The 19,671-nt window shown below is 47.3% G+C and overlaps 1 protein-coding gene across 6 annotated transcripts in view; it reads left to right on the top strand.

The window, feature by feature from the left end:
* The window catches only part of MGAT5 (alpha-1,6-mannosylglycoprotein 6-beta-N-acetylglucosaminyltransferase), a 370,484-nt gene that overhangs the window by 266,808 nt on the left and 84,005 nt on the right, over nucleotides 1-19,671 (top strand). For all 6 annotated transcript variants that reach the window (XR_004350852.1, XM_032638674.1, XM_032638675.1 and 3 more), the window contains one exon: nucleotides 1,858-1,991. Coding sequence is in view for 5 of the 6 variants with exons in the window: in XM_032638674.1 (XP_032494565.1) it covers nucleotides 1,858-1,991 (134 nt within the window). In the remaining variant the exon portion in view is untranslated. The remainder of the gene's footprint in view (nucleotides 1-1,857; nucleotides 1,992-19,671) is intronic.

Genomic DNA, 19,671 nt, shown 5'->3' with positions numbered 1-19,671 from the left:
ATCATTTTATTTTTGAACATACCTTAGTATATGATGTATTTTTCCAACCTGTTAAGTGTTTTAGATACTAGATTATTTCCTTTTTTAAGACAGGCCCACCTAGAAACTAGATAACTGAACTGCAGAAATGAGTATCTAAAGCATGGAGCTTTAGTCACCACATACATTTTCTGAAGATAAAACCATGATTTCAGAGTTTAAAGTGTCTGATTCTATTTCAGAATTTCTACGACGAACCATAAGTTTTAAAAAGAGATTTCTTGAGCTGCCTTATCGACATTTCAGATGCATGCAGACTCTCTTCCCCTCCCCCAGACCCCTTCAAACCCCCTTCCTGCCATCTCCTCTGAAAGGAGAAAATGAAAGCAACCATTGCCTCTTGTTGGCAGTAGAACTTATTCAGTGATTTACTTTCCAGCCAACTGCAGCCATAGCCATTGCCTCTGGGCACTTGTTCAAAAACGCCGAAATGCAATAACAGATTGGCCAGACCACACAGGACTCTGCAGACACAACCCTATTATCTCCTCATCTGTCACCCCCACTAGGCAGCAGCCTGGGAGACGGGATGGTGATCACGAGTATTTAGGCATCTCCTTCACGTCCACAGCTCACGGCTCTCCACCCGGCTTCCTGGTTCATCTTCCTGCGGGTGCATGAGTGGGGCCCGGGCCTTCAGATCCCTAGAGCATCTTTAAGGGCTTCTGTCCCTGCTTCCCACCTGGGAGAGTCCTGAGAAAACCAAAACAAGACACAGGAACGAGCTTCCTCCGGTTGTCCATTGTCGACCACCCACCGGTGAATGAACAGGGCACGGGCAGCACTGTGCAGACTTTACTGAATATCCAGTCTCTCTCCACTTAAGTTATTTTTAGTCGTTCTATTAAGGTCAGAGTCAAGCCGAGCAGTTGCTTCATTTCATATTGTGAGGCCTCTGCAGGCTTGGTCATCTCCTGCAAAGCAGATTTCTCTGGTCAGATGACTGGATAGGAGAGGAGAGTCTTTGTTTCCTCGAGAGACACTCATTTTCTGATTGTGGCTTTCTGGTGAAATTCCTTTTTAAAATCATAGGCACAAGAGACAAATGTTTGAGAAGGGTATATGGGCTTGCTTTCTCCCTTGGTCGAGTGTTAAAATAGAGAAGTTTAGAACTCAAACAAGGAGCGATCCAAAGGAAAATGCCTCTTCTCTTCCAGAGTCGTGTACCCTGGAGACTAGACACGGTTCCTTAGGGTGGTTGGCTTTTGGGGGGGGGTTCCCCTCCCCTTGAGCTTCACCTTTTATTCTGTCTCCGTCCCATCCATCCGTTCAGTACACGGCCCCAGAATTACATCTGTCATTAGTGAGTGATTCTTGGAGGAGGTGCAGGGTTGGGGTGATGTTGCTTGGTTTTGCCCCCCAGATCCCCTTGTGCCCTACTGGATGGTGAACACACAGCTGGAGTAGATGAGAGCAGCAGGGTCCACTGACCCTATTGAGGACCATGGATTCAGCCCTGCTCCCTACAGATTTCTGGCCACTAGTTGGTAAAACCTGGACGAGGGAGATAGTAGCCTTGGGCTGAGGAAACAGGAAGGAGGGGAGAACCCAGCTGAATGGATTTTAAACAGATGGACTTTCCACTGAAAAAAGCAGGGTTGGGCTTGGGTTAATCCATCCTGGAGAGGATTGTTCTCTGTGAAGGTTGAGCTGGGGCTGGGTGGGAGCAGGCCACCCCTCGCTCCTCCCAGGTAAGAGAACAGGGTGAAGTGAAAACCTTTAAATATGTCTGAGACAGCTTACATGACATTTGTAATCGTTGGTGTTCCTTCTTGCTGATTGAATCCTAACTGCCCTGTCCCATCCTTTCCACACCAGCGCACACCCCAGACAACAGCTTCCTGGGGTTCGTGGTCGAGCAGCACCTGAACTCCAGCGATATCCACCACATTAACGAAATCAAGAGGCAGAACCAGTCCCTTGTGTACGGCAAAGTGGATAGCTTCTGGAAGGTGAGTCCGTCTGTGCGTGCCTCTTGCTCTGAAAAGAAGCTTGTTGCGTAATTTAATTAAACTTTGATCCGGGCAGTAATCAAGCCAAGTGCCCACGGCTTGACAGGGTCTGCTTAGAAGTAAAAAAGAACATGCAGGGATTTGGGCTGATCGGTGTCTGGGCGTCTAATAAAGGCTGTATGTACCCGCTCATCTGTACGGTGGCTGCACAGCAGTGCCCCTCACTCTTTGCATTTTGGAAGTGATACATTCCGGCTCCTTTCCCATCCTCTGCTTGCTTCCAGAAGCCGGGGCCTCACAGGGGCTGGATACCTTTCTGGAGCAAAGCATTGCACAAGGAGACCCTTTGCCAAGTGACTCATTTCCTCTGCCCGCTGTGAAATGATTTGTAAAGGGAGGCAGCTCCCTTTGCCTGGGGAGGGCAGTGGCCCTTGCATCCTCTTGTCTGTGGTCAGTACTCCACTACGTGGGAAAGGGAGATGCCTGCCTGGGTTGACCACAGGCAGTTTACATGGGGACATCTTGGTTGAAACAACATTCTTGGTCACAGGCTGAGCCAGGTTTTCCAAGAACACTGGACTGTTGGGCCCTGGAGGGCCCCTTGGTCCTCCTGGGTTATTTATTTCCAGGCCCCATCTGGGGAAGGTATGAGAGAAGAGGAACCGGATTGGGGCCTGACCTGTTTACATGGCATGCAAGTAGTTTTATAAGGAAAGTCCGCCTTAGTATGCAAATTTTGCAGTATTTCGGGGGACGTGTTTGTACAAGATGGAACAGTCTCCAGGACTTCGAAAACGTGTCTCTTCCTAAACATAAAAGTTAGTCACTTTCTGGAATGCTCAGGAACTGTGCTCTCCTGTTACCCTGTCTCCCTTACTTAGGAAGTTAGAAATCTGATCACTGAGAGAGCACACATGATGTGCAGGTGAAGGATTCCCTGTTCTTGGTTTGCTGACCCCGTGTTCAGAAAAGGGAAAACATTGCCACCCCCTTTGCAGTTCTAAAATGCTAACTATGTGGAAGGGGCAACACATCAGCTTATTTGCAGGGAAACTGATTTATTTCCGAGGAAGCTGATTTATTTCCAGATAACCGTCTTTGCTGTAAAGAGCTAGAATCCTGTCTCAGTACAGTGGTTCTCCACTGGGGACAGTTTTACCCCCCAGGGGACATCTGGCAGTGTCTAGGGATAATTCTGGTTGTCATGATCGAGGGTAGGGACCCTGGCATCTACTGGGTAGAGGTCAGGGATGCTGCTAAACATCTAACAGTGCACAGGCCAGCCCCACAGCAGAGAATTATCCTGCAGAAAATATCAGTAGTGCCAAGCCTGAGAAACTAGGGCTGGTTAATAAGATTTATTTCCTAATATATTATTCCACATTTTCTCCTCTCAAGTAGAATAAAATCAGTTGAGATTATAAGTGGTTATTTCAGATGTTCCCATGAATTGATACCTTTGCTTCCTTTGTGTCAAAATCAGCCCTGTGTGAACAGAGCATTTTTCAGCTGACATTCAGGTGAACTTGGGTTGAAAAGGGCACATTGGATGTTCTCGTTCTCAACTCCGTTGTAAAGAGAATGGATCATGGCACTGGTTTTAGGAAGACTGGGGTTCTTAAAAAAAAAAAAAAATTGTAACTCCCTTCTTCCTCCTGTACCTGTTCAAATAAACTAGTTTGCATGTCCACGTGGACTTGACCTTGAAATTATACACTTCTGTTTGGGACCCAAGTGCAGCTTCTTCCTAGGTGCTTCTGGCAGCTTTTTCAGTTTCCCTAGAAAAATAAAACAATAAATTGGTTCTGAAGGCTTTTTGGCCACCTTCTTTTGGACAAAGTAATACTGCCAGTAAAAGGATGATTTTCTTGATGCCAGTCAGGATCCCAAAAGTATTAACCGTGTTGGCCCGAGTGGTTTAGGGTTGGAAATCCCTCCAAAACCCCACAAGTGACCTGACCTTCCCCATCCTGTGCATCACTCAAGTATCACCAAAGACTGAGTAAGTGGTGAGTTGACATTAGAATTTGTTTGAATACCAAAAATCTGGTTTGTTGTTTCCATTTTAATACATTATTATTACCCAGCATTCTTTGATGCAAAAGACCCCAAAAGATGAAAAATACTGTAAAGTTTTCACATCAATTCAGGACATAATCTCAGACTTTGGAACACAGCACAGTATATGAGAGTTTAGTTTCTTTCTTCAAAACTTCCCCATCCCGTAGTACCTAGTGCATAGAAATCAGTCACGTTCAACACTGACTTTAGCTAGCAGGAAGGTTGGTGTATTTTTTTCCCAGCCTTTTGCCCCATTCTCTCCTCCCATCCAACCAGACGTCCTTGGGAAGGGGAGCAGTACTGTCAGTCCTGGGAGGTTTGGGATTGCAGCGGGCGCATGTGGGCTGGCACAGCTTTGGACCAGATGATTTGGGCGGTCCTCCCTCACCCTCAGGTTCTAGGACTCACTGAAATTCTGAAGATAGCTGCTATGCTATCACTCCTCCGCCACTTCCTCCCCACCTGCCGAGGCACGTGATTGGGGAATGCCACCCCATGACCCCTCCACCTTTCGCCGATTGGCCCAGCGGGTTGTCCTCTGACCCAAGGCAGCAGGACTTTGGTGGTTGGCTACCGTGATTCTGGCTCAGAAAGCCAAGCTAGATCAGTGGGATTCTTCACTTGACGTTGGAAAGTAGAAGGGCAGTGAGCCGTGGGTGCAGAAGTCAAAAGGATGCGTCCAGAGGTGTGATGAGACCCAAAAGCCTTCCAGGAGTCCAGTGATGAGGAAGCAGGACTGATTTGGAAAGGGAGAGGGTGTTGCTGAGAGGATGGTGCAGCAGAACCATAGGGAGGAGAGGTACCACCGTGAGAAATGTGGGGTGCTTTGCAGGGGCCACGTAGGAAGGCAGACAGACAGAAACCACCCATGCAGCCTGGAGAGAGAGAGAGAGAGTAGTTGCTGGAGTTTCTGGAAGCTTTCTTTTTCCAGATCATACATGTCTATCATACTCTGTTCCCTTCTAATATCCTGAGTCGTTCCTGTCCCTTATAGTCATATGAAGGGTATCTTCTAAAATATGTCTTCCCTGCCTTCCAAATGCCTATCAAGAAATACAGTCTGTTAAATATACAGGCTAAGGAGGAGTGGGCTAACTCTTCAACTCCCCGCGCTGGTCCCCAGTTTATGGCTGAGGTACCCTGTGGTCTTGTCCTCATGTTATAATACATAGTAGGGAGGTGGCTGGGAAAGAGGGGACCTTACTGTCTGATTCCAGAACCCAAAGATGCCTACTTAGGAAGCATCATTACCCAAGACGCTTAGCTTCAAATGGGACGGTATACAGCCTGATTCCAAGTACAAATCTCTTTCTTAGCCCGATAGCCCACAGTTCTAGGTTCTCCCTATCTACCCTGCTGCAGTCTGGTCATTGGCATCAGCTAACACATGTGCCTAGAAGGAGAGAGGTCTGTCCAGTGTGGCCAGATTCAAAGCCCTTCAACATCCTGTTACCTTAAGTCATCAGGGAGTGAAAAATTAGGCAATTTTGTAAAACTAAGGGATTTTGAAAATTGTAGAAATTAGAAGTAATTGAAATCTTGCTTAACTGTATTCTTTATTTCCATGTCTCTTTAAAAAAAAGTATCCTGAGCACAACTGACGCTTCTGTTGATGGTGGGTCAGCATTTTACATACTTAGGGACCCGCCATGGTGTTCTTAGTACTTCTTGATACACACCTGCCGCTAAAGTAACTGTTCTGAAGGCCTTGCTTTGAGCCCCTCCAGGGAATAAGCATAGCTGCTGAACCACAAACTGGGGTTCCTGCCGTAGCCTGCAATTCACCAGTGTGAGAAGTAATTAACCGCTTTGAGCCTTAGATGTCTGACCTGGGAAATGGGAGCAGTAACAAGTACCATGTAGAGCGGGGCTTGTCAGCCTTCATAGTGCATAGGAATCACCTGGGATCTTGTTAGAAGCCGCTTTGATTTAGACCTTCTGGGGCGGGACTGAGATCCCGCATTTCTTGAAAGCACCCAGGTGATGCACAGGTGATGCTGATCAAAGCACAAGGCCTTGGGATGTTTGGGATTGTGGAGAGTGCTTGGCCCTGAGTAGCTGGCCAATCAGTGAATAACTAAATCCCTTTTTCCTCTTTACTTTGGCCTTCCTGCTCCTCCTGTCAGGCTGTCAGCTCTTATGTCACTTTTTACTCCTCATAGCGCCTGATTCCAGTCACCCCCCGAGTCTCACTTCCCACTAAGCACATTTCTGTACATTTGCAAACATGGCTACTGCTAGTCTCTGGTGCCTGGCCCCTTCGAGTGGGGCAAACCTGTGGTGAGTAGTGGACTCTGAGAGGAGGTGGGAGGCCCGGTGTCTTCCTGGTCATCTGCCGTCCTGGTCTGTACAGTTGGTGCCTACTGGGCAGTAGGGTGTAGTGGTCGAGAACACAGACGTGGGTTCAAATCCTGCCTCTTGCCACCCCTGCCTGATCTCGGGCAAATTGCTTAAAAGTTCACTTGGCCTCATTTTTCCTGGGGATGATGGCAACAGGGTTTCTGTAGTGATTAAATGCAATAATATGTGTAAAGTGCTTAGAAAATGGCCTGGCACTGAGTAAGTCTAAATAAATGTTTGCTGCTATTATTAATATCATTATTGGGGTCAGATTGGAAACATAGTGAGAATTGATGGGGATGCGAGATTGGGGATGTGCAGGGTAGAGCCTGTAGGGAACTGGCAAATACAAGCCTGCGCCCAGATATTCAGATTCCAATTTTGAAACTCTGGCCCCTGAGTGAAAAATGTCTTTGTAAATAAAGTTTTATTGGAACATAGCCACACCTGTCCATCACCTATGGCTGCTTTTGCACTAAAGTGTCAGAGTCGTATAGTTGTGATAGACACTGTATGACCATCAAAGCTTAAAATATTTATTATCTGGCCCTCTATAGGAAAAATTTGCTGACCCCTGAATTACATCGTGTCCCATGTAAACCAAATCTCTCTGGGAGGACACATTTGGCCAACAGTCCCTGTTGGATCTCATCAGGGGTCTTTTTAGCTTGTTTTGGGGGTTCTTGGTTATGTTCTGTATAATTCAGGCCGATAGATAAGCAATCCATGGAAAATGAAGTGTGATTTTAGTAAAATCTGTTACTATAAAGACAGAGGCCCCAGCCCTGGGCCTCACACCTCTTAGTAGTAGGCAGTGAGCGAACGCTACTACTTATTCGATAGCTAACGCGTTGATAGTAAAAGAGGGCCTTATTAGTGCGGCGTTTACGCTTCTCTGGGCCTTTCACAGCCATCATTTAGGGAGGTGCATGATGATTCCTTCCGAGGAAGCACGGGCAGCCGTTACCTCCTTCACCATGCTGCTTTCTAGAGGAGAAACCGACTCAAGGAGATGGAGGGAATTGGCCGAGGTTCTGCAGCCCACGGCATGACAAATCCAGAACCAGGATCAAGGTTCTGGCCACCACCCCTCTTGGAAACTTGCCTCCCTGCTGCCACTTGCTGGAGGAGCTGTTCTGCGCCCCTCACGCCCACCCCCATCGGTGAGTCCATGCTTAGAGCAGGATTCAGAAGCCGGGAAGCAAGGTCTGCATGTGTGACATAGGTGCACAGCGGGAACCCTGGACAAACACTGGTCTGACAGGTAAAACATTGATCCGGGTGCTCACCACACAGATGAGGAACTCAGCAACAGCCTCGCAGCCAGTTCTGCGGAGGAAATACGCCTGATCTGAGCACTTCCAAGTGTTCCTGGCCCCAGACCCCAGGGTCCCGGCTTGCCCCAGTCCTAGCCTGCCCTGGCAGCAACCAAAGTCAGCTAGTCTCACCTGAATTTAGAAAACTCCTTTTTACCTAGATGACAGAGACTGTGTGTTGTTGTTTTTTTTTTAATTTACTTTTTTTTTTATTAAGTATTGTTGATTTACAATGTTGTGTTAGTTTCTCCTGTACGGCAAAGTGATTCAGTTATACGTATACATACATTCTTCTTCATAATCTTTTCTATTATGGTTCATCACAGGATATTGAATATAGATCCCAGTTCCTTGTGCTATACAGTAGGACCTTGTTGTTTATCCATTCTATGTATAGTAGTTTGTATCCGCTAATCCCAAACTCCCAGTCCACCCCTCCCCCACCCTTCTTCCCCCTTGGCAACCACAAGTCTGTTTTTTTTTTAATTTTATGGAAATATAGTTGATTTATACAAGTCTGTTCTTTATGAAAGATTGTGGTTTTAAAGCTTCTCCTAAAATGACATGTAGTCCCATACCCACAGGCCCCAGAACAGGGAAAAGGATGATTTATTTTTACTTGTAATATAGTTTTATTATCACATTTCAATTATTAAACAATGAAATTTCCAAACAGATATCCCAGAGAACTACCTTTTTTTTTTTTTTCAATAAAAATGTTACACTACTATGGTTGCTTCTCACATGCAGTGTTTACCCTATATTCAAGTTTCTGATAAATCAACTGTAAGTTGAAATTCTGTTTCTGAGACATTTCCTGGCATACTAGGCAGTGCATTAGAAAGGAGATGATACTGCACTTAGTCTTTAATAATGTTTTAAGCATCTCGATATAATTAACCGTTCAAAACGAAAGTGAAAATGCACAAATGAAGGAGAACAAGTTTCTAAGCCTACAGTGCATCTTATGGGATATAAATCCATACAACTGCAAACAGCAATGTAATACAACCTTTCCCTTCTCTCATCTTAACTTCCCCGCATTTAAGTTTGTTTGTTTGTTTATTTATTTATTTATTTATGGCTGCACTGGGTCTTGCTGCGCGTGGGCTTTCTCTAGTTGCAGTGAGCGGGGGCTACTCTTCTTTGCGGTGCACAGGCTTCTCACTGCGGTGGCTTCTCTTGTGGCGGAGCACGGGCTCTAGGTGTGCAGGCTCAGCAGTTGTGGCACGCGGGCTTGCGGGCTCTAGAGCGCAGGCTCGGTAGTTGTGGCACACGGGCTTAGTTGCTCTGCGGCATGTGGGATCTTCCCGGACCAGGGCTCGAACCCGTGTCCCCTGCATCGGCAGGCGGATTCTTAACCACTGCACCACCAGGGAAGCCCCTTCTTGCCCCTTTTAATCCATTTTCCCCACAGTAGCAGCCCATGTGATCTTTTTAAAAATGTGAATTGGATTGTGTTCCTCCTTTTCTCAAACCCCTCCAGTGGCTTCATTGTAAACTTAGAGTATGTTGCGTTTCAGGTGAAATCCGGTCGGTCAGTGGTTGAGCAGCCTCCCTGCAAGTAAGCCACATGTGCTCTGCACCCACTGCCCTCCCTCTGCTCCCCAGGCTCTGGCTACGCAAGGCCTCAGGTGCCACTTCCCCACGCCGGGAGCTCAGCCTCTGTAGGCTGTTCCCTGCCCTGACACCCTGCAACCCTCGCCTCCTAGGGCCCCCTTGTCCCACGTGTATGCACTCAACCAAATGTCACCTCTCCCCATCTGTATCACAACATCCTCTTCCTTCCTTTTATATAATTTTAATCATTTTGTGATCATACTTATCTTTTTCTGTCAGTCTCTTCTTAATTGCTAAGAAATTAAGTGATTTGAGGACAGGAATCATTATGATTTTGTTCTACCCAGCGTGGTACCTGGCACGTTTGGCATGCGGTAACTAGTGGATGGATGACTCTCCTTTTGATTTCTTTTAACACTGATTTATATGTGGAGTTTAGGGTATGACTTGGAATGCGCTTTGCTTTGGGCATTGCCCTGTGCTCTTGTCTGAGGAACACGGGAAGGAGGGATTTGAAGGGAAAGGAGTGGAGCTCTACCTGTGTCAAGAGGTTTTCAAAACCCCTGGTGAAATGAGTAGTGAGAGGACCTGGGAAGAGGCCGGGACCTGGCTCTGGGCCAGCTCTACCGTCATCTTTGCGATTTGGAGCAGCATCTCCGTCCTCATTTTCCTCCCTTGTATGAATGAAGAAGGTATTGGTAAAAAGGAGTAAATTATTGATAGATCCAACAACATGGCGAACCTCAAAATAATTATACTGAATGGAAACACCATTGAAAAAGAGTCTCTACTGTATGGGTGTGTGTATATAAAACTCTAGAAAATGCAGACTAATCCATGGTGTCGGAAAGCAGATGGGTGGTTGCCTAGAGAGGGTTGAGGAAGAGGGGTGGGTATATCTGCCATCTTGATGGTGGTGATGGGTTCACGTTATATCCATATGTCAACACTTATAAAATTGTACACTTTAAATATGTGCAGTGTTTTCCTTGGCAAAAATTTGAACAGATGACCATGTGGGGGGAGGAAGCAGGCTTTTGACTATGTTATTCTGTACAAGGTGCCTCAGAAACCAAGCATCTGGGAGAGAAAACATTCATTGTTATGATGTTGCCAGAAGTCATTATATTGCCTTTAGAAAGCACATGTGGCCATGGATGCAAGTTTAAAAAATGTGCTGTTTATTATATGCCAATTATACCTCAGTAAGGCTGTTAAAAATTAAATTAAATCAAAGTTGGCAACCAGTGGCCTGCGGGCCTATGGCCTGCAAGCTAAATATGGTTTCTACATTTTGAAAGTTATAAAAGATACAGTAAGTAAATAAAAACAAAGGAATATATGACAGATACCTTATGTGTTCCCACAGAGTCTACAATATTTGCTCTGAGTCCACTTACAGAAGAAGTTCGCTAAGCCTTGGATGAGATAAATAATTATTCACCTGTGTTCCCTGGGGCCCTGGGGACCAGCTCCTGTGGGAAATAGAGGGGCGGCTGCACGATATGGTCCCCACTTACCACAGCAGCTCTGGTTTATCTGTGGCATAGATTTGGATTTCCAGTCAAATTTCACTGGGAGAAAGGGTTCAACTGCTTTAAACAACCAAAAATAAATCTTGAAAGTCTCTAGACTAGGTGACCTCTGAGTCTGAGGTAGAATCCCATACTGAAAACTGTGTCATTATCTAGCTCACTGATTTTGTTGATTTGGGCTTAATTTAAATTAATGCAAAATTGGAAATGGGAGTTGTTTGGAGAAATGCTGTTTTATTTCATAATAGGGTTTAACTGCTCTTAGTATATTGTTTTAATGAATCGCCAAAGACCTTTTTCACTTAAAGGACGTACTGAAATCCTTGAAAATGCATTTTTGTAAGAGGTTAACTAAACCTTGTCATCCTGTTCTTTAAGGTACTTGGCCAGAATTTCCTTCCCAGATGAGGTAGAGATAAACCAGATACATTTAAACTAACCTTCAGTCACATTGGCTTATACGTTTTGAAATAACGAAATTGGGCTCAGTCTTGGTGAGATTTTTCTGGAAAACGTATTGTGATCACAGCTTGCGGTTTTGGTTGCAATCAGAAGAGCATTCAGAAGCATCCCTGTATCTCCCCCAGTTTATTCCCCTTGGGGTCGGGGAGTCCATCAGAAAAGACCTCATCACCATCCCTGTGAGAGCACACTTGCCTAGAGGCGGGACTTCCATGTCCCCGTGCAGATGCGCCCCTCCAGGACGGCAGCTGGCCGAGCCTCAGTCCCCTGGGCATGCCGTCCTGCCTGGTTTAGTGCCTGGCCCACAATAGAGGTCAGTCACTCTGCAGGGCCTTTTCTCACGTTCAAGTACAAGTTTGGGGGTGGGGTGGGGGGAGGAGAAGGAAGAGAAACCAAATGGAAAGAGAACATCAGGCATGAATCAATGGCTTTTAAGATTTTAAGGGCTGCAGTCCAAGAGACTTAAGGACTTTTCGAAAATAGCGTGGGCCACGTGCTGACTGTAGCTAACCCTGTGTGGCATCTGATGTGAGCTCGTCGGTGTGTGAAGAGCGAACTTGTGAATTCGAAGCTCAGAGAGCCTTGCTTGGGTGGCCTTTTCCCCATCGCATCATCCTAGCAGTCTGCCCCCTGTTTCAGCCAGCTCTCCGCTGTCACCTTAAAGCCCCCAAGGATTTTTGTTTGTCGATTGTCAGAGAGAGCACATCCTCCTTGTCATCTTTCCCTGTAGGCCCAGAGACACGGATTGGAGACAGTCCGGAGCAGTTGGAGGAACCCTGGGTGGGAAAGCAGATGCCCAGATTCTAATTTCAGCTGCACCTGCTCGCTGGCTGCTTGTCCTTGGAATTCATTTGCCCTCCGGGTCTCACTTTCCTCATCTGCAAAATGAGGTAGAGGCCTGGATGTTCTTTGGTTTTGTTCCCCAGAGTTCCATGATGCTGTCATCTGAACTCCGTCTTGGCCTCCTCTCATTCTTTCAAGAGCAAAGGCACAGGGAAAATCACCTACAGGACAAGCTTATGGGCCGTCAGAAATAGGGCAGCGGGATAATTGGGCCAGGCCAGGCACAGAATCCATAAAACTGACTGCCTGGGGAAAAGGACGGGGTTACTGGGACACAGCATTCGTGTTTGTAAAAGAGATTTCAGGAAGTCCTTGACAGTAAGCTTATGTGAGTCAACGGTGTGGGGAGCTGCCAAGAGTGGATAACAGACCTTCAGTGGTAAAGAACGAAGGACTGGTGTTCCCATCCATTTGAGAGCACCTAGTGAGCTCCAGGGTGTGGCAGTCACTCTGATGGGGTTCCATCCTGGTTCTGCCCTGACCAGCTGTGTGATTGCAGGCAAGTGCCTTAGGTTCCCTGCGCCTCTCTTCTCTCATCTGTAAAATGGGTGGTAATAATAGCACCCCTCTTTAGCGTTCATAGGAAGATCACATGAGTTAATAAATACAAAGCTCTTAAAACAGTGCCTGGTATTCATTGGTATCTGTTAGTTTTTGCTGTTGTTATTATCAGCTAGCCAAATTAGAGCCTTTTGATTGGAAGGAGTACCATGTGGGGTGACTCGGAGCATGCTTTAGGAAGACTGCTTGAAGAGACTGGCGTGGCTGGCCTGGAAACAACAAGCCTGATTGAGGCTGCAGGTGGGCGGGTGAGAACTCCAAAGGGGCGGCAAACAGATGAGGAATCAGATTGGTCCTGGATGACCCAAAAAAGGACAGTAAACGGGCTGCTCGCTGCTCATGAACTTGCCGAGCTTTCAAGGAAGATCAGGCGTAGCATAACAACCGTCAGTGCCGTCCAGAGATGAGGCGGGCCTCCTGGGAAGCCATTAACCCCCCCCTACTGCTGTTGGCTGCAGGAACGTTGGCAGGGCTTTGGAGAGGTGTCACTGGTACCAGGGGACTTCAGGCTGCCTGAAGTGTACTGAGCGAGGATGTGTTCGTTGAAGGCGGGTGGAAAAGGGCAGGAGGGTGGGAGACAGGAGAAGGCACTCCAAGGAGGAAAAGCCCCCATGGACATTTTCTTTAATTTTTTTTTTTTTTTTACTGAAGTATAGTTGATTTACAGTGTTTTAGTTTCAGGTGTACAACAAAGTGATTCAGTTTTATACACACACACACACACACACACACACACACGTTTCTGAAAAAGAATATATTCTTTTTCAGATTCTTTTGCCATGTAGGTTACCCCATGAACATTTTTGTTTAGCCATCACAACATTTTTTTTTTTTTTTCCTGGCCGTACCGCACACCATGCGGGATTTTAGTTCCCTGACCAGGGATTGAACCTGTGCCCCCTGCAGTGGAAGCACGGAGCCCTAACCACTGGATCGCCAGGGAATGCCCAGCACAACAATTTTTAAATTGGGAAATTTCCCATTTGGGAAGGTTCATTCATGCCAGAATCCCCACTTTCTCTTGAAAATGTAGGTGGTGTGGCCCATTGTACTCTTTTTTTTTTTTTTTTTTTTTTTTTTCCGTTACGCGGGCCTCTCACTGTTGTGGCCTCTCCCGCTGCGGAGCGCAGGTTCAGCAGCCACGGCTCACGGGCCCAGCCGCTCCGCGGCATGTGGGATCTTCCTGGACCAGGGCACGAACCCGTGTTCCCTGCATTGGCAGGCGGACTCTTAACCAGTGCGCCACCAGGGAAGCCCCCATTGGACTCTTAACGCCTCACATGCCAAAGAGTGGCTGAGCTGAGTAGTGGCTACCTCCACGTATGGGTCAGGGGATGTTCCAGGGGCGATAGCCCTTCTGGGGCCATCTCTAACCTCCATGGCCTGCTTGGCCCCCAGAGGTATTTGAGATTGTGACCTTGCCCTAGGGAGGCTAGGAAGAAGCCACCGTTTCTGTCTCCTGCTTTCAGGGAGTAGGTTTTCTCTGAAGAGGGTGAAGTGACAGAAAAAATGTTGAATGGAAGAATGAATTCCACGTTTCATCCGGGCCACGTCATCCTTTGAATGGCCTGTGTGGAGGTCTGCCAAGTCATGAGGCATAAGGGGAGTTTGAGAGGAGGACGAAGGCCATTTGCAGCCTGTGGTTCCAGCGGGAAGCCCAGGTCCTTGAAATCTGTATGTGAGGCTTTGAGCTTTTCTTCTGGTCAGAGCCCAGCCCTGATAACATACTGCCAGAGCTACATCTGCCAAGTGGTCTTGTAGTTGAAACAGAGTTTCAACCTTTGGGTTGAGGATTAGGGCGGCTGGGAAGAATGCATGGCCATCGACTCTGTATCTGGGACTTGGAGCGGGTCAGCTTACTGCTCATGTATAATGTAATAAAGTCTTCAGGCTCCTTCCCACCTGGGAGTGAAAACCTCTCCTTTCAACCCAACTGCTAGAGCCTCTCAGGGCTACAGTTGAAGCAGCAGCTCTGTTGTAGGGCCATGCAGGGACTTGGCCCGGTCCTCTAGGGTAGCAGTGATTTATGGGGGTGTTTTTGCTAAAATGATTTCCAGCCTCTGTTCCAAGGAAGCATAGGAAAGCTTAAGTCGGTGCTTAGAATCTAGGTCAGTGTTAAACAAAGCTGCCTGATCATAAGTTCCACCTGGAAATTTGTTAAACATCCTGATGGAAGGGGCCCTCCTCAGAAGCAGAACCTCCAGGGAAAGGACCTGGGAATGCTGTGTTGCTCCAGGTGATTCTTTTAAATAGGCGAGTTTGGGAAACACTGTACTAGGTAGTCAAAATTTTCCTACATCAGTAAAACCTTAATCGCTTCCTTTCCACACATGGTGGACGGCTGCCATGTAGCCAAGAACTGTCTCATGCTGTAGAAGATGTGTGTGTCCTTGTTTTACCAGGCAATATCCTGTGCTCCTAGCCCCAGGCCCCTCCCCCAAGGACCCACCCTCTTATTTCCATGGTAATAGCAAGTTGCCTAAATTAATCCGTGCAAGGGTGCCATCACCTGGTACCAGTTTCAGTTTGAAGTCTCTCCAGAATGCTTGCCTTCTAATCCAGTCATTCAAATAAGAATTTGTAGGAGCTTGAGAAGTTACAAAGCACTTCCACATAACCTCAGTTTTACCGGCGTCAGTTTCACAGGTGATAAAGCCTCGGAAAAGTTTAGAATAAACCAATCCACCTTAAGGTATGTATGGATGATAGTTGTCGATGCCATTCCTTTTGCTGCAACGTGTAGACTTTGAGAGGTCACCCATGGTCCAAAAGTGTGAACGATGAATGGTGGAATTTCAGACCTTGTCGCAGGTGGTTAGGGAGCTGTTTGAGAGCCCTAGGGATGGAGAGTCATTTTCTTGGTGCCCCTGCGGAGAACCACCATCCAGTTGCCTACTCTTGTCGGTGACTGGTAGCTCCCACAGAGGCATAAACAGCTGAGTGTAAATTACCGCAGCCGGGAGAAGAAAACATACCAAAGTCTTGTGGGTGAAAAGAGTCCCCTCATGCCCAATAGAGGGTCCCCTCCAAAAACCAGGACTGGCTGGGGTAGCAGGAGGCTGAGGCAGCCAGCCATCATCCTGAGGGTGAGGTGCCTCTGGGAGGTTCCGAGTCACTGCCTGCCTGCTCTCTTAACTCTGGGACAAATTCCTTTGTAGCTCTTAGTAAACACAGCTGTTGTGGTTGTAATTTGCCTCGAGGCTTTTTACTATTACTCCAACCCTAATAGTTTGGCAACCGGTATGGGAACAATGATGCTTAGGGATGGGTGAAGAAGTTGCTGTCTGAGGGCCGAGAAGAGAGCGTCGGCTGACAGTGGGCAGAAGCCACTGAGCGATGCCAAGCGCGTGGAGGCCATGCTCCACGGAGAAGCAGGGTGACCAGCTGAGCAGCATGGGGCGCGGCCAGATGACCATGCAGAGGGGAGTTACAAAAGTGCTGGGAGGCTGTTCCTTTCAAGTGAAGAAGGGGTTAAGATCATTCTCGAAAGGAGAGAGAGACATAATGACTGTGAATTTATAACAGTCTGAAAGGCGTGCCATTCTGAATGTGAGGCACAGATTTGTAAGAACAACTGAGATATCATATTGATATAATGTTTCCCTCAAACAGAACATTATTTAAGGACAGCTTCTAGGAATATGGTTTCAGATGAGACTTCTAGGCATCGTTCGAGTTCTTCCAAAAGCGCAGTCACAACTAGACGGCACACATCTGCACTCAGCCACGCCAGGCTGAAGCTGCTTGGGCCAGGAGGATGTAGCTACCCTGTTAAACGCAGAGATCCTGAGAGCAGAGGCTGAGCGGCGCGGTGGTCCCACACACCTGCCTGCAGCATCTCAGCCCAGCTGAAGATGTGCAGTCCCAGGAGACTTGAGAGACGTGCAGAGATTGACCACCGTTCCCCCTCGAGGAAAGCTTCCTGGGGGGAGGAGAACTTGGATGTCTTTGTTTGGTTGAGGAATACAGGTCCCTGAGGCTACCTGCCTTCGTCCTGGGAGAATGAAGTTCATTCCCCATCAGCCTTGCCAGAGAGGGGCTCAGACACAACGAAAAGAGGATGCCTTTACATGGGGTCCCTGTGGTCCGTATATCATCCCTCGTTTAGAAACTCAGCAAAGAAGGCAAACTCACGGCAGTAGAAGGAAGTAGAAATGTGGATTTCTGGCTGTTTCTTGGAGGAGAATGCCAGGTAGAAGTATTGTTTGAAAACGAGGTTAGAAGCCACTCAGAGTATAAATCTGAGTATGGTAGTCAAATAAGTTGATCGAGTGTGTTGGTCTGGTTGCAGGAAGTTTAACTTCTTGCTGGTGCTGTTTACACTGCCACGGGCACCAGGTGTACGAGATGTCTCTGTGAGTTGGCACCCAGGTGGCTTCCCAGGCCAGCTGGAATCCTCGAGGAATAATTTTTGGTAGGAACTGAAGCTGTGGACTTGACCCTGTATAACCTTCTACATCAGCACAAAGCCATGTCATTGAGACTGTGAAACAGGCCCTGCAAGGACAGAGCTCGTGGAAGGGTTTTATAGCAAAAATACATATTGGGAGCATCATTTACAGTGTACAGTGTTTCTGGAAGCAGAATCCCATCATTTTATTAAAAGAAGAGGTATTAGGACCATTGAAAAACTAATAAACCAATTGAGAAGATTTTTTTAATGTAGTTATATGTGTGCTTCTCACATCATATTTAGCATCTATATACAATTTCATACTTAAATAAAAATCATATAAGTAGCATATGCTCATAAAATCTGGCTGTGCAGCCCTCAGTACTGAATGAGTCCATCTGTACTCAAGATAACTCGGGACTCCCCCCCACACCACCCTGCTCAAGAATCCTGGTCCAGCCTCAGGGACAGCAGAGCTCCAGGGAACACTGGAATTATCCCTTGTCGATCGGAATTTTTATAGCTGGCTGACCTTTTTGTGTCTCCCTTCCCTGATTCTGTTTAATGAGCTTGAGCTCCTTGGGGAGGTGATGATGAAAATGGCTAATATTTGAGCACTTCCTATGTTCCAGGCATGATCCTCACAACAGTTCTATCAAGTCAGTACTGTTATTAACCCCATTTTCGAGTGAGCAACTGAGACAGAGATTAAGATACCGCAGGAATGTAGTAAGTGGCTGAGTCAAGATTTGAAGTATTGAATACTGCAGCCCCTACACTGGACCGCCTCCCAAGAAGTGGACTCTCCGTAACTCCTTCCTCTTTCTCCTGCCCATTCCCTCAAATCTTAGGAGCCTGACTATATCCACGATGGCATCGATAGATTTCAAGGAAAAGTTCTGTAGGATTCTGTGTGGAGACTTAAAATCCCATACGTAGAACTAGTGGAACTGAATGCGTGAAACCATTTGCCTCTGTCCCAAGTCTAAAGGTGAAACCTGTCCATTTTCATTATATGTAAAACAATTGTTCTAGAACCACTCCTTAGGAACCTACTTGCATATCAGGACTTACAAAGACATGTCTGCTCTTGGGGAGCTTGGAGAGACAGAAATACTGACCCGGGCAAGTGAAAAGTGAGGGAAATTTGAAAACGAAGCTTAGGGACTTCCCTAGTAGTGCAGTGGTTAGGATTTCGCCTGCCAATGCAGGGAACATGAGTTAGAGCCTGGTCTGGGAGGATCCCACATGCCACAGAGCAACTAAGCCCGTGCGCCACAACTACTGAGCCTGCGCTCTAGAGCCCGTGAGCCACAACTACTGAGCCCACGTGCCACAACTGCTGAGCTCATGCGCCTAGAGCCCGTGCTCTGCAACAAGAGAAGCCACCGCAATGAGAAGCCCATGCACTGCGACGAAGAGTAGCCCCCGCTCGCCCCAACTAGAGAAAGCCCGCGTGCAGCAGTGAAGACCCAATGCAGCCAAAAATAAATAATACATTTATTTTTTTAAAAAAGTTTAAAACTAGGTGGCTTTTGAAGATGTCGGGACTTTGAGGATGAGGATGGCCTCTGTGAAGCCTGAGTGATGGTCCATGTGTGGGCTGGCTTTTGGTCACAGAAACTCCTGCAGCTGCAAGCATCCTATCTGTGGTCAAAGCAGAAAGGAGGGTGATGGGGCTGGAGCCAGCCCCATCTGTTCCTTTGTCGGAAACAGAAGCATCCCTGCTCGTTTTCCCCTGATAGGTCTTGTTATCTGACTGCGGTCACATGGCCATCCTTGGGCACAAGGGTGGCCGGGAAAGTGGAGGAACGGACGGTCGTGATTGGCTTTTCAATCAGGATTCAAATATCCTCAAGGGTAGTGGGATTCCTGTAACAAGGTGGAAGGGAAGGGAAGTGGATTTTGTGTCTGTGGCACATTCACTTACCCCTTTCTCTTTATCAAAGTCAGATGACACTTTGGAGGTAGAACACATCGTCGGCAATATTGAGGAAAATAAAGTGAAAAATCTGTGTGCTCTGGGGCCCTTCCTCCCCTACCTGATGTGACTTGGTCATTCCGAGGGCTCCTGCCATCGAAACTGATCAAGCTTTTCTTCATTCGGTCCTCTTTTCCCCACCTGTTCTCTACTCATGTTTTCTAGAGCAGAATGGTTGCCAGCTGCTCTTTTACAGAGAGCTGGCTGATGCTCGTACTGGCCTGATCAGCAGATTTGTCCAAGCAGGTACCATGGGCTTAATTCCAGCACAGTCCTCAACCAAACCCACGTGGCATCTACGACACCCCATATACAACTAGGTGCTTTTTCCAGCCCTCCACCCTCAACCGCGCTCAGGCCTCTATACAGGAAGTTCCCTGGCCTTAGCAGGAAGGTAAGCCAATATGCCAGGTGCCTGCTTACTGAGGTACAAATGCTCAGGTACAAATTCACCCTTTCTAATCGCTCTGTGACAGTGGATCTGGACCCTGGCAGTATTTCTCCTTTGAAACTGGCACTAGAGCATTATCACTACAGGGTGCGTTAAAGACCTCGCAGGAGGGAAAGGATGTGGCATCTGGTTCTCTAGTGGCTTGTGCAGCACCCAGGTCGTAAAGCGGGAGAGGGG

This window comes from Phocoena sinus, chromosome 7 (assembly GCF_008692025.1).
Source record: "Phocoena sinus isolate mPhoSin1 chromosome 7, mPhoSin1.pri, whole genome shotgun sequence".
Classification (NCBI taxonomy): domain Eukaryota; kingdom Metazoa; phylum Chordata; class Mammalia; order Artiodactyla; family Phocoenidae; genus Phocoena; species Phocoena sinus.
This window is presented reverse-complemented; position numbering and strand designations above follow the sequence as displayed.